A 12,662-nucleotide genomic window follows, 5' to 3' on the forward strand; every position below is an offset into this window, starting at 1 on the left:
GGAAGTAATATGTACATATGTACATGGAACCCAAATGTGTTTTTGTGTAGATAGCATAAAAAAATTAATAAAAAATGTGTGCGGTGCTGTGTTGTTTGAAACATACTACATCATGTCAGAATATTCTATTACTTTTAACCCCACTAAATTATTTAGATCAACGCCTGGCCATTTGTTATAATAGCTTAGTTTTAAAGTTTTAAGCAAACCATGTGAAAATTAGTTCAACATTTAAACAGTTTAGTTGATTAAAAGTGATTCTGCACCTGGTTACACATTAGACTGAGCGGAGTTGTCGACCGCCCCCCCGATGGCGCCCCTAAATCTCGTCAGCGCCTATAGGCGAGAGCGGTCGATGCGGGGTCTACTCTTTATATATGTCTATGGTTGTGTCCAGTATCACCGGGTGATTGTACTCTGTTAGTTTGGTCCAAATCCTGTACTGGAAGTTCCTCAAAAAGGTGCCAATACTTAATGTCACCAAAGCTTACCAAAGGCCATGTGTCAGATGCTGACACCCCACTCACAGAAAAAACTCAGTTAAATAGACGGAATGGTTAGTGTGCTTGGTTTGTGCACATTTGTGCCGTTAAAATTAGCGTTTTGTGCTGTTTTGTTTTGAAGATATTAAAGATATTTGTTAAGTTCATCTAGAGTTCACCATCCCTCATTTTTGCTTTGAATCCAACCAAGCTGGTCAACTTCTTTAGTGCTTTCGTTGTGCAGGTTTGTGCCGTTAAAATTAGCGTTTATGCTGCTTGGTTCGCGATAATATAAGTTTTAATTCCGGCCGGTGACGTCACACAGGTCGCCGCTGCAAAATAAAGCGCTACATTGTTATTCCTTTGCTGGTGCTGAGCTGGAGCCAAAGCAAACCAGATTGGTTCAACTTCTTTAGTGCTGTGTTTGTGCATCTTTGTGCCGTTAAAATTAACGTTTGTGCTACTTGGTTTCGGAGATATTATGAATTTTAATGTTGTTATAACTTTATAGGCTGAACCAGTGTGATTTATTTTTGCAGTTTTTCTGTTATTGATTTTAGTTTGGGTATGTTTTCTGCGTTATATAAGCCTGTATACTTTAATTGCCCTTTTGTTAGGTGCAGACACCCCCAAATCTCCCCTATTGTAGAGCAATAAAGGTTTGCTATTCTAATTAATTCAGAGGAGTAATGAACTATGACTACTAAGATCAACTATACCAAGTTATTGTTTTGAAAATGTTATAATATTATACTCTCGAAGAAGAAAAACCCTTCTGATTAGGAAAAATAGACTTTATGAAAACAGTTGAACATTCTAATAAATGAAATGCCTTTTTTGGCAATGTCACTTGACATTGCTATCTAAAGTAAAGTTCTTTAAATGAGACAAAATAAATCGCATTATTTATTCAGGAATAAAGTCAAAAAAATATAACACACATTTTACAATAGCAGCTAAAACAACTTGCATGATAAAAGAAAAATATAAAATTAATAACTGCTTTCTTGAGAAAAGTGTTGAGACCAAACGGTAGATCTGACCACATCTTTTTACACAAATGAGGAACATCATTAAGGACGCCAGCCATCCTGCACAGAGACTTTCCAGCCTCTCCCCTCAGTCAGGAAACTAAAAAAAACAAACAAAAACATGTGTCCCAAGAGATCTTTGCCATAAGCAGGAATATATAAATCATTTTATAAGAATGCTGTAAGGGGGGGGGGGGGGGGGGGGGGGGGGCTCGGTAGATGACACAACTTCATAGTAATGTTTACTGATTTATCAGTAGAAATATATTAAAAAGACTTACGTTTTTTCCAGTGACGGCAATAACATATGATTTACCGTAGCACTTTATTTGAAGCGGCGGGCGGGATGACGTCATCGGTTGAAATTAAAATTCATAATATCTCCGAAACCAAAAGCAGCACAAACGATAATTTTAACGGCACAGACCTGCACAAACGAAGCACTAACCATTCTGTCTAATAAACAGAGTTTTTTTCTTGTGGGTGGGGTGTCAGCTTCACGCAGCTCTTTACCGGCGCTGCAGCACAGGAGAGATCGCGCTGCTGTTAGGCTTTTACTGCCATCCCTCAGTGCCGTGTAGCCTAGCCACCGCATTTCTACCATAATATAAAACCGACATTAAATAAACGACTCACCGTCACGTAGTTGCAAGGAAACACACCCAATGGAACACCCTTCGTCTGGGTAAATTGGACTTCATTCAACAATATCCTTCAGTAATTTAGGAAAAACGGCAGCAAAGCACAGCAAGCCACAAGATGGAGGAGTCACCTCTGACCCGGAACTCAAAGAGTACTGCTTGTTGACTGGTTGAGCACAACAAGCAGCGCCCCTCGAATTACGGCAGCCATCTTGGGGCGGTTGACCTGCTACCCTAACATGCTGATTCAAGCTGAACACACTAACGATACCCCGGCACTGTGCGGCGTATTTTTGTTTAAATCGACGGACTATTGACGTCAGGCTCGAGGGATAACTTTTCATATGTAAGATTAAAGAGATTGTGATGAATTTGATTGTTTTATTGTAGTATTTGGTATATTTAAGATATATGCTGGATAAATTAATCTGGCCTATTGATTTAAATGAAAAAAAATCGTTTTTTTAAAGCCAAAGGGAAATGAAATATTGTATTTGGTATATTTAAGATATATGCTGGATAAATTCATCTGGCTATTGATTTAAATGAAAAAATCGTTTTTAAAGCCAAAGGGAAATGAAAATATTGTATTTGGTATATGTAAGATATATGCTGGATAAATTAATCTGGCTAATGATTTAAATGAAAAAATCGTTTTTAAAGCCAAAGGGAAATGAAATATTGTATTTGGTATATTTAAGATATATGCTGGATAAATTCATCTGGCTATTGATTTAAATGAAAAAAATCGTTTTTTAAAGCAAAAGGGAAATGAAATATTGTATTTGGTATATGTAAGATATATGCTGGATAAATATCATCTGGCTATTGATTTAAATGAAAAAAAATCGTTTTTTAAAGCCAAAGGGAAATGAAATATTGTATTTGTATATTTAAGATATATGCTGGATAAAATTAATCTGGCTAATGATTTAAAATGAAAAAATCGTTTTTTAAAGCCAAAGGGAAATGAAATATTGTATTTGGTATATTTAAGATATATGCTGGATAAATTCATCTGGCTATGATTTAAATGAAAAAAATCGTTTTTAAAGCTAAAGGGAAATAAAATATTAGGTGAAAATGTAATTGCCTGAAATTGGCACAGCTTGGATTCGAACTTTCGATCTTCTGCTTTGGCAGCCCGACACCTAACCCACTCCCCACACACACCAGTGCCGTGGCTCAGCTGCGCATTTTTGAAAGGTCAACTGTGTTGAAGAAGTGGTTTTTGGTGAATTTTAAGTGGGTTTTTGGTGAATTTTGTTCCAAAACGTAAGCCGAAACGGCGTCAAGTACAAAAAGCCCTGATCGCGGCTCGAGACCAACGTTTCGATATATAGTATGTGGGGGTAGACCCTACGGTTCGGGCTTCATTAACGGTACTATAATAATAAAGAACCCTTATTAGGTGCATAGCATAAGGCCTCCGCCATGCATTTTCAATGCATAGGCGGGCGCCTAATAATAATAAAGAAACCCTTATTAGGTGCATAGCATAAGGCCTCCGCCATGCATTTTCAATGCATAGGGCGGGCGCCTAATAAAGAAATCCTTATTAGGTGCATAACATAAGGCCTCCGCCATGCATTTTCAATGCATAGGTGGGCGCCTAATATAAAGAAACCCTTATTAGGTGCATAGCATAAGGCCTCCGCCATGCATTTTCAATGCATAGGCGGGCCGCCTAATAATAAAGAAACCCTTATTAGGTGCATAGCATAAGGCCTCCACCATGCATTTTTCAATGCATAGGCGGGCGCCTAACTAGAAAAATTTCTGAAGAAATTTAGCAAGGCGCCTGCCACTTTGTGCGTACCGTACCGTCAGAAATAGCAACAGGAAGTAACACTGCGAATTTCAGGTTCCTACGGTCTTCACAGCCCTCGCAGCGGCCGTTGAAAGGTGCCATGTTAAGTCAATGGACCTCCTAGGAGCCTCTTGCTAGCAGCGTTGTCATGGAAACTCACTGACAGCTACAGCCCCTCTCTGTCTGTAAAGGTTGAAGAACTCTGGCTAAGCAGCTGTTGGTAGGACCTTCCTAAAGCTATTTCCGGTTAGCAACATGCTAACGGTTAGCCGCTAGCATGGCTGTGTTCAGTATCACCGGGTGATGTTACTCTGTTAGTTTGGTTGAAATCCTGTACTGAAAAAGTGCCTAAAAAGGGAGAAAAATCCTAAAATTCACCAAATCTGTCAAGCAGAAGTTTGTACAGGCTTCCTAGAGCTACTTCCGGTTAGCAACATGCTAACCGTTAGCCGCTAACATGGTTGTGTTTGGTATCACTGGGTGAGTGTACTCTGTTAGTTTGGGTCCAAATCCTGTACTGGGATGAGCCTCAAATAGGAGAAAAAAACGTCATTTGTACCATTGCCATGGTAACTCAAAATGGCGGGTGGTACAAAAAAAATACTTCATGGGATCGCCACACATGTTTTGATATATACACTGTGGGGATTATAATACAAACTCTTAGTCTCCCACGCTGGGTTCGATCCCACGACCTCTTGCATGCACTTGCTGTCTCCCGATCTACGAGCAAAGTAAGCCCAAGTAAGCCCAAAAGTAAGCCCACTCTCAGCCAATCGCAGCGCGCCCTCTGCCGGCGCTCGGCCAATCACCTGCCCCCGCTGGTGGGCTTACATTTGACCAATCGCCTTCCAGCACCCGGATCCCTCATGAGCGCTCGGAGGAAGACGCTCCGCAGTCATCTTTACGTTGACAACTGTCTGGACTACTTTGACGAGTGGTAAGTTTAAAATATATATGAATATTCTCATCTCTGTTTATTACAAAATACCGAGCATGCTGCAAAGACGGCAGATTGATACGAACTCTTTCTGTTAACGTCTCGGTTTTAGCCGTTGTGTCTGTCGCTAGCTTGTACAGCGACCGTCAAGCTTTTTCATACAGTAATAATAATATTTTACATGAATGTGATCAAGTTTGCATTTTGATCACACTTGATCGCGCTGTTCTGCTGCTGTTATAACCCGCTGCTGTAATAATGCGCGCTTCGCGGAGGTTGTGCGCGCCGGTCGCCCCACTTAAAACCGGCCCGTTTAGCGCTATTCAGATTAGGTATGACTTTCATACAGTAATAATAATATTTTACATGAATGTGATCACGTTGCATCTGATCACACTTGATCGCGCTGTTGCTGCTGCTGTAATAATGCGCTGCTTCGCGGAGGGTTGTGCGCGCCGGCCGCCCCGCTTTAGCGCTATTCAGATTACAGTTATGATCATCACTTTATGAATGATCATAAGTGGCGGACTTCTTTGATTTTGTCTACCCTCCCTCCCGCCAAGAAAATAAATTGAAATTACACCTGGTATTATAGCAACAACATTATACGAACAAGTAACACGATTATATTAACAAGTGTTGATTCATTTTTGATAGAATTATTATTAATATATCCTAATTTTATTTTACTTAATTCCCGCCTAAAATAGCGCGGGTTTTAAAAACAAATGGAATTACACTTGATATAATATTGTTACTACAACACCAACAAGTCTTATTTTTGTCTTTAATACATTTATTGCAAAAAAGTTTATTATAAAATATATTTTTTTTTAATTCCCGCCTAAAACAATGCGCTTTATTTGCAGTATAGTACAATTTTTGATACCTGGTGATGCTTTATAGCATCAGTAAATGGTAAATAAATGCTGCTGCTCATTTGTAAGTTCTTTAAATGCTGATTGTAAAAATTGACATAAAAATCCAGAGTAATGATCGTGCAATATTTCAAATGATATTTCTACCAGTCACATTGTGCTTATGCTGCTCTCCTTTTAGATCATGTATGCGTATCCTGTGTTCCATTAAAACTCCTCAGGGTCGACTCCTGATGGGGCCGACTGAGGAGGCAAATAGGAGTACGGTGGTGGTGGCCGGGAGGGCCCGGCGTAAGGAGGAGGTTCTGGCCGAGGCAACTGCCTTTGTGAGGCAGAACGGAGGGGATCCTGGTGACCAATTCCTGGTTCTGGCTCATTGTAAGATCCAGTTTGGAAAACACCAGAACCAGAGGTTCCGCTGGCTGCTGGAGAACTCCCTGGGTTACGCGGGTGTACCTGGTCAGCAGCATCATGGGGGAGGAGGAGAGGGACAACCCGCTGTCGGCCAGCAAACACCTGTTTCTCAGGTACACCTGCCAGATCAGGGAGATAGGGGAGGCTGTGGAGGTGTATTGGAAGAAACAGGCGTTGCTCCAGGAGGCCCAGAGGAGCGGTGACTCTGGGTGTTTGATGGTGGAGTTTGGCGACTTCAAGGGCAGGTCCATGAAGGAGGTGTATGAGGACCCAGGCAAGGAGGCCCAGGCTCTCGTCACCTACCTGAAGACAGCAAAGGCCAGGCCCAACACCAACATGGCCCTTTTCAAGGACTATGTGCTGAAGAGGCAGGCTTCAGCTGTAGCCCACCTGCCCACTGTGACAGCTCCTTCCTCCTCCTCCTCCGCTGCTGCTCCACCTGCTGCTGCTCGACCTGCTGCCACTCAGAGCAGGCCCCTGACGGCTGCCGGCGTTAACGCTCTGCTGGCACGTGGGAAGCATTTGTCTCCCTCACAGTTGGCACGAAAAATTGTTTCTCCAGCCAAACCCTGTAAGTACTGTGGTGATTTTCATGTTGTATACGTCATATTTAAAAATATATATATATATATATATAAATAAATAAAAATTTAAATACTTCTGACAGCTCCAGTGCCACGTGTCCCCTCTCCATCTACATCCGCTGCCCGCAGACAGCTCTTTAACTGTGGTGAGCATCATTATCACACATGCAGATACTGGATGTTGGCGACGTGTGCTCACTTTATTATTTTACAGACGCTGTTGGTGCTGCTGGGGATTTTTTTAAGGAGCAAGACGACCAGGAGATGGTGACTGTGGCCTCGCAAGCTGAGGAAAAACTACCTCAAGGTATGTGAATCACAAACGTTTCACAAAGTAATGTGTGTTCATAAGTATTTTTAAATGACCCAACATGTTCTTTTATCTTATTGCACAGAGAATTAGCACTGATCCCAGTGTCAGTCTACACTCACTCTTCAAAGCAAAAAGGGTATTTAAAGGTGTATGTTTATTTCATTTTATCCTGATCAGCGACAAAAGCTCCTTGTTGTCGTCTCACATGTCCCCTGCTCCCCCCCTGGATTAAGTGGCTGCACAATGTTGTAGTTAGAGGTGCTCCTAGTGTTGCTGTTGCTTGTTTCACACTTGGCTCATCCCAGCTCACTTTTCTTCTTGTATCTGACCTAATGGTGCATGGGTGAAAATCAGAATGCTTTTCACTGATTCCTTCCATACCTTCACCCTCTCCTCATCATATTGTCTCTCTCCTAACCATCATGCTTTGCACTAAACGTTGTAGCTTTGTAGCTGTCTGGCAGTGCTGAAAAAGAAAGGCTGCGACAGTCTGTGCTTAACAACAAACTAATTTGAACTTTTTCCACTCCAGCCTCAAGAGGCCCTGCTCCTCCTGCTCCTGCTCTTGCTCCTCCAGCGCTGTGGACTCCTGGCCCCGTGTTCCAGCCCCCTGCAGAGCTTCCTGGACACTGGAAGGAGCATCTTCCATCTTTCCAGCAGGACTGGATCCGGAAGGCTTTATTCAGGGCTAACCCTAAAACAGGGAAGCCAGAGCTGGTGCCACAGCTCACCTTCTGGTGGTACCCTCCCCAGCCTCCGACCACCTTCACCCAACCTCATGCCTCTCCTGATCTCTTCTTCTGCCGCCCTTTGTTTCTCTGGATGCCTCTGAAGATGTGGTCCATTCCACTCATCTGTGTCCAGCCAGCTTGCAATAGTCACAGGCTGACTGCAGCTGGCCTGTACAGCACTGTGCGCAAGGTGCTGGACATAGATGGGTGGTATGATATGGCCACAGAGTATCTAGAGTGCAAAGGGTGTAAGAAGAAGTATCCGGCCTGGTCAGAGGACATCCTGGGACAGCTGGACATGGGACACCGCAGGAAATTCCCCGCCCTTCTGACATACAGGCATGACACATTAATGATAACAGCAATGTTCTATAATATGCTTGTGCTGCACTAAACTAAATGGTGGAAAATGTCCTGCATCACCTTAATAAACACTGAGCAGAGCTATTTTCCTGTCTGTACCGTAGGTACTCATGCGACTACAGAGTGGTCATCCTGATGCGGGAGAGAACACAGGGCAACAGCGTCACGCAGCTTCACAAGAAGCTGCAAGAGGAGCACAGCGCAGCATGGACCCCGGCGCACGCTGGAGTACTTTGCTGCCTGTGAGCCCTTCACTGACTCCTGTCTGGTCGAGCCGCCAGTGTTCTCTGCCCCCCCGCCCCTCCCGGCCCTCCCTAAACCCAAGTGGCTCCTGGCTGTGTACGCCAGGGACGTCCTGTCACGGCTGCCTGAGGTAAAGGCCAGAATAACCTCTGTGTTTGGCTCCGTGCTCAAGATGGACTCCACCAAAAAGGTAAAAACAATCAAATGTGAATGATTGTAATTGCTTTTATTTATCTATCTATCTATCTAGATAGATAGATAGATAGATAGATAGATAGATAGATAGATAGATAGATAGATAGATAGATAGACAGGTGTATGTGTGTTTATTTTACTGTTTGTTCTTTTTTTTTTTACATAGGTTACCAAGAAACTGGCCGGTGCAGCTGCCAACACAGCTGGGTGGTGCACCAATGTGGGCAACGAGCATGGCCAGGTTCTGGTGTCAGTCCTAACAGCAGCAGAGGGCCATGGACTGTGGCCCATGGCGGCTGGTCTTATGAGGCGCTACAGAGAGGCAGGAGTGGCACCTCCTGCCATAATGTATGTGGATCGGGACTGCTGCAGCCCCCACGGACAGTCACAGGTCAGGGCTATGTTCGCTGAGTGGAGAGAGCTTCAGGTGCGCCTGGACATCTGGCACTTCATGCGGCGTTTTGCAGCAGGAGTCACCACTGAGGCTCATCAGCTATATGGAGTATTCATGGCTCGACTGTCCAGGTAAAGTCTTCATCTTGTTTGTATATTTATTGTCTAAAGTCTAAGTCTAACAGAGAACATGAACTCTGTCCAGGTGCATCTTTCAGCTGATGTTGCTGCTCTTAGGCTGGCCAAGCAGGGGCAGCTTCTGGCCCAGGGAGTTGGTCCAGTCTCTGAGAAGGCCCTGGTCGATGAGATGGACAGTGAGAAGGGGAGGGACACTCTGGGAGTGCCCCTGGTGGACCACGAGCGCATTCAGCAGGTCTGGAAGGACCAGCAGAGAGACATCACCTGTATTCAGGACCCAGAGGGCTTCTCTCTGTACCTGAAGACAGGGACACTGAAGAAAGGTGGTGTGGACCTCTGCTGCTACCGCTGTGCTCGTGGCTCCACCTCCTTGGAGTCCTTCCACCTCCATCTAAATCGGTTCATCCCAGGTGGCTGATTTTATCTTTTAATGTTTTTGTTGTTGTTTTAAACGCAGAGAGTAAAAGTCATCTTCTTGGTTTCCCCTGCAGGGACCAGTGCCAGCGACGCCCACTTCCAGGCCTACCTTCTGGAGGGTCTGATGCGCTGGAACCAGGACCGCATGGAGGAAGCTGTGAGAGGAAGCTGTGAGCTGAGGATTTACAGCAGCGCTGAGAGGGAGGCCATGGACCGACTCAGCCGCAAGATCCTCAAGAGGCCCTTGGACGAGCGCTACCAGCCTCCTGGGTCATATACAGGCAAGAATGATTAACCTTAGCTCAGACGTGTTGGCAGAAGAAAAAACTGTTCTAGTGGTTTCTCTGGAGATGCATCCATGGTTTTCTGATGCTGACGTCTTTCCACCAACCAACACTGACATGCAGCGCTAAAAGGAATCCTCCATTTTAAAAGCACAGAAACCAAAGCAACACATTTAGTGGTAAAAGATGTTTTTATTCTTCCTGATGAATAAACAAAGTCTAAAGCAGGTCAGAGACTGAAAGAGCCTGGAGTTTCATCACTTTCTACTTCCACTTTTATTACTTTTTACTTTCCACCACTATGGAGTGCATGTTTGAATACTTCCTTAGTTCACATTCTTGACTAATAATCTGTATTCTGCATTCTTCTACAGGGGAGCTTCTTGGGATGGAGTACCTTTACAGTCAGTCTGGTCGTTCGCTGACTGTAATGGACAACCCAGAGGAAGAGGATCGGCTGGTGGAGCTGATGGATGATGAGGCGGTGCGCGATGAAGGCTTTGTGGAGGAAGAACCCGAGGACCTGACCGTGCCCGTCCTCTTTGCTCCAGAACACAGCAGCGTCCAGCAGGCCTCCAGCCCCTCTTCCTCTGCACCGTCCACATCCAGCCGAGGAGATCCATGTCAGCTCCTCAACCAGAGTCCTCTGCCTCCTCCAGGGCCGTCTCCCCTGCAGCGCTCTGTCCAGCCTCCTCTACAGCCTCCTCTACAGCCTCCTCCTGTGCAGCGCCCTGCTGATCCTCCTCTGCCTCCTCCTCTACCTCCTCCCCTGCAGCGCTCTGTCCAGCCAACTAGAGCCTCTGGTCCTGCAGCATCAGCTGGGTCCAGCGTTGCAGACCAGGCCCCTGTGAGTAGACGACACGTTAGCTTCAGTGCAACATCACTGAGATGTTACATACTGTAATGTATTTTGTATTTTAATACTTTCATGCAGGCTGCAGTCCTCGGACCTGACGGCATACCTGGCTGGGATAAGGTCCAGGACTTGGCGGAGTACCTGGTGTCCCTGCGTCAGGCGCTCTATCTGGACGAGCAGCAGGTCACAGAGACCATCCGTCTGTGGACCGCTCTGCCTGAAGGGGACAAGAGGCGGATCAATTATCAGCCCAGGCACCAAGACAAGCTGGCCCACGGCCGCTTTAAGGCCCCCAGGAATACGGGCGTCACCCCGGGTGTGGACAGCGTCAAGAGGTGCCTGATTGGTCATCCAGGGGGACCGGCTCAGTGGCCCAGCACCAGTCGTCTAGTTGAGGCTCTGTGCATTAAATTGTGTTCACTGCACAAGTCCCCAACTAAGAAGGATGGAGTGCGGCTTCCTCGGTGGACCAAGGTGCTCACGGACTACCACCACATCCGCGACCTGGTGCTGGACTGCCACCCCCCTGATGGAGGCCACCTCACTTCAGCTTTTTGTCCTCAACCAGAGGACTCTGACACAGTGGTAAGCACAATGTTTTTTTTTTTTACTTGGACATTTGAAATAAAAGTATTGCAGTTAATTGTTATGGTAACAATTTTCCGGCTGCAGGTTTAATCGAAGGGAGAGCACGCAGGAGATCAGTGTCCTCACCCAGGGCCTTGCTGCAGAGGACCACATCGTTGTGGCCAGCTCACAGCTGCCTCCTCCGCGGGAGAAGCTGGACAAAGTGTCGCCCCCATCAGGACTCCAGCATGAGTTTGCCCTCCCGCCGAACAGAGCAGGACAGGCTCCTAAGCTGCGGCCAGGCAGACGACCTGCTAGTGCCACAGTCGTGCAGCCCGTCACCCCAGCAGCTCCTCTTCCTGTCCCAGCTCAGCTTCTTTTATTGAACCCTGGGTCGACAGTGATGGCAGCAGGTCATCACAGGGCTGCTCCTCCCCTGGCTCCTCATTTAACACCTGCCACACAGGTGGCTCCTGCACCCACTGCCCCTGCGTCTCTGTCCCGCTTCACTGAGAGGAACAGGCGGCGCAGGGCAGAAGAGGAGGCCACCGGGAGCCAGAAAAGAAAGTATGTCAGAGAAGTGGCTTTTAACAAATGCAGCAAATGTGGGCAGCCAAAAACTAAAGAGTTTGGCCACAGCCGCTTCGGCAGCGCCACTTTCTGCCCCAGTGCTTCAGGGGGCAAATCCTTGGAGCAGTGGCTGGTAGAACAGCGGCAGCTGAAGAAACCGGGAAACCCACCCTAATAATGATGATGATAATAATAATAATAATAATAATAATAATAATGATAATAATGATGATAATAATAATAATGATGATGATGATGATGATGATGATGATGATGATAATAGTAATGATGATGATAATAATAGTAATAATAATTATGACACTAAAAATACACATTATTATTATTATTATTACTATTATTATTATTATTAACAATACAAATAAACACCAATGAAATCAATCAAAATATATACCAACAAAACCAATAACATGTAAATAACTATATATATATATATATATATATATATATATATATATATATATATATATATATATATATATGCACATTGAAATATATATATTTATATGTATATACACGCACATTTAAATATATATATATGTAAGTTACCTTTTAAGCTACGTTTTATATTTTTGTATTCTGCTGTTTTTTAATTTATATTACTGAATACTGTTATTATATTATCTCTGTTATAATAGTATTTATATTATATTGTTTATAAATGGAAGTGTGTTGTGTCTTGCACTTTGTTTTGTGAATAAATGCTGTTCACAGATTCTGATTAGTTGTGTTGCTTTTAATTGCCTTTCACTGTGGTGTGAAATGTTTTCTGCCAGAGCTGCTGTCAATCACAG

General features: G+C 44.6%; 1 protein-coding gene across 1 annotated transcript; it reads left to right on the forward strand.

Moving 5' to 3' along the window:
* The first annotated feature begins 11,241 nt into the window (after positions 1-11,241).
* LOC118562427 lies at positions 11,242-12,062 on the forward strand. Its single transcript, XM_036134800.1, has 2 exons — positions 11,242-11,298; positions 11,386-12,062. Exons 1-2 carry the CDS (start codon positions 11,243-11,245, stop codon positions 12,023-12,025), a joined length of 696 nt encoding a protein of 231 aa, XP_035990693.1. The 5' UTR covers position 11,242; the 3' UTR covers positions 12,026-12,062.
* The last annotated feature ends 600 nt before the right edge of the window (positions 12,063-12,662 follow it).

The sequence above is a fragment of the Fundulus heteroclitus genome, unplaced genomic scaffold (genome assembly GCF_011125445.2).
Source record: "Fundulus heteroclitus isolate FHET01 unplaced genomic scaffold, MU-UCD_Fhet_4.1 scaffold_912, whole genome shotgun sequence".
In the NCBI taxonomy this organism is placed as follows: domain Eukaryota; kingdom Metazoa; phylum Chordata; class Actinopteri; order Cyprinodontiformes; family Fundulidae; genus Fundulus; species Fundulus heteroclitus.

What these genes read in the sequence shown, in the direction of transcription:
- LOC118562427 (XM_036134800.1), top strand. Translation starts at nt 11,243, where the DNA reads ATGGAGGCCACCTCACTTCAGCTTTTTGTCCTCAACCAGAGGACTCTG. An exon ending in CAGAGGACTCTGACACAGTG is followed by an intron (nt 11,299 to 11,385) that starts GTAAGCACAATG and finishes TTCCGGCTGCAG; the next exon opens with GTTTAATCGAAGGGAGAGCA.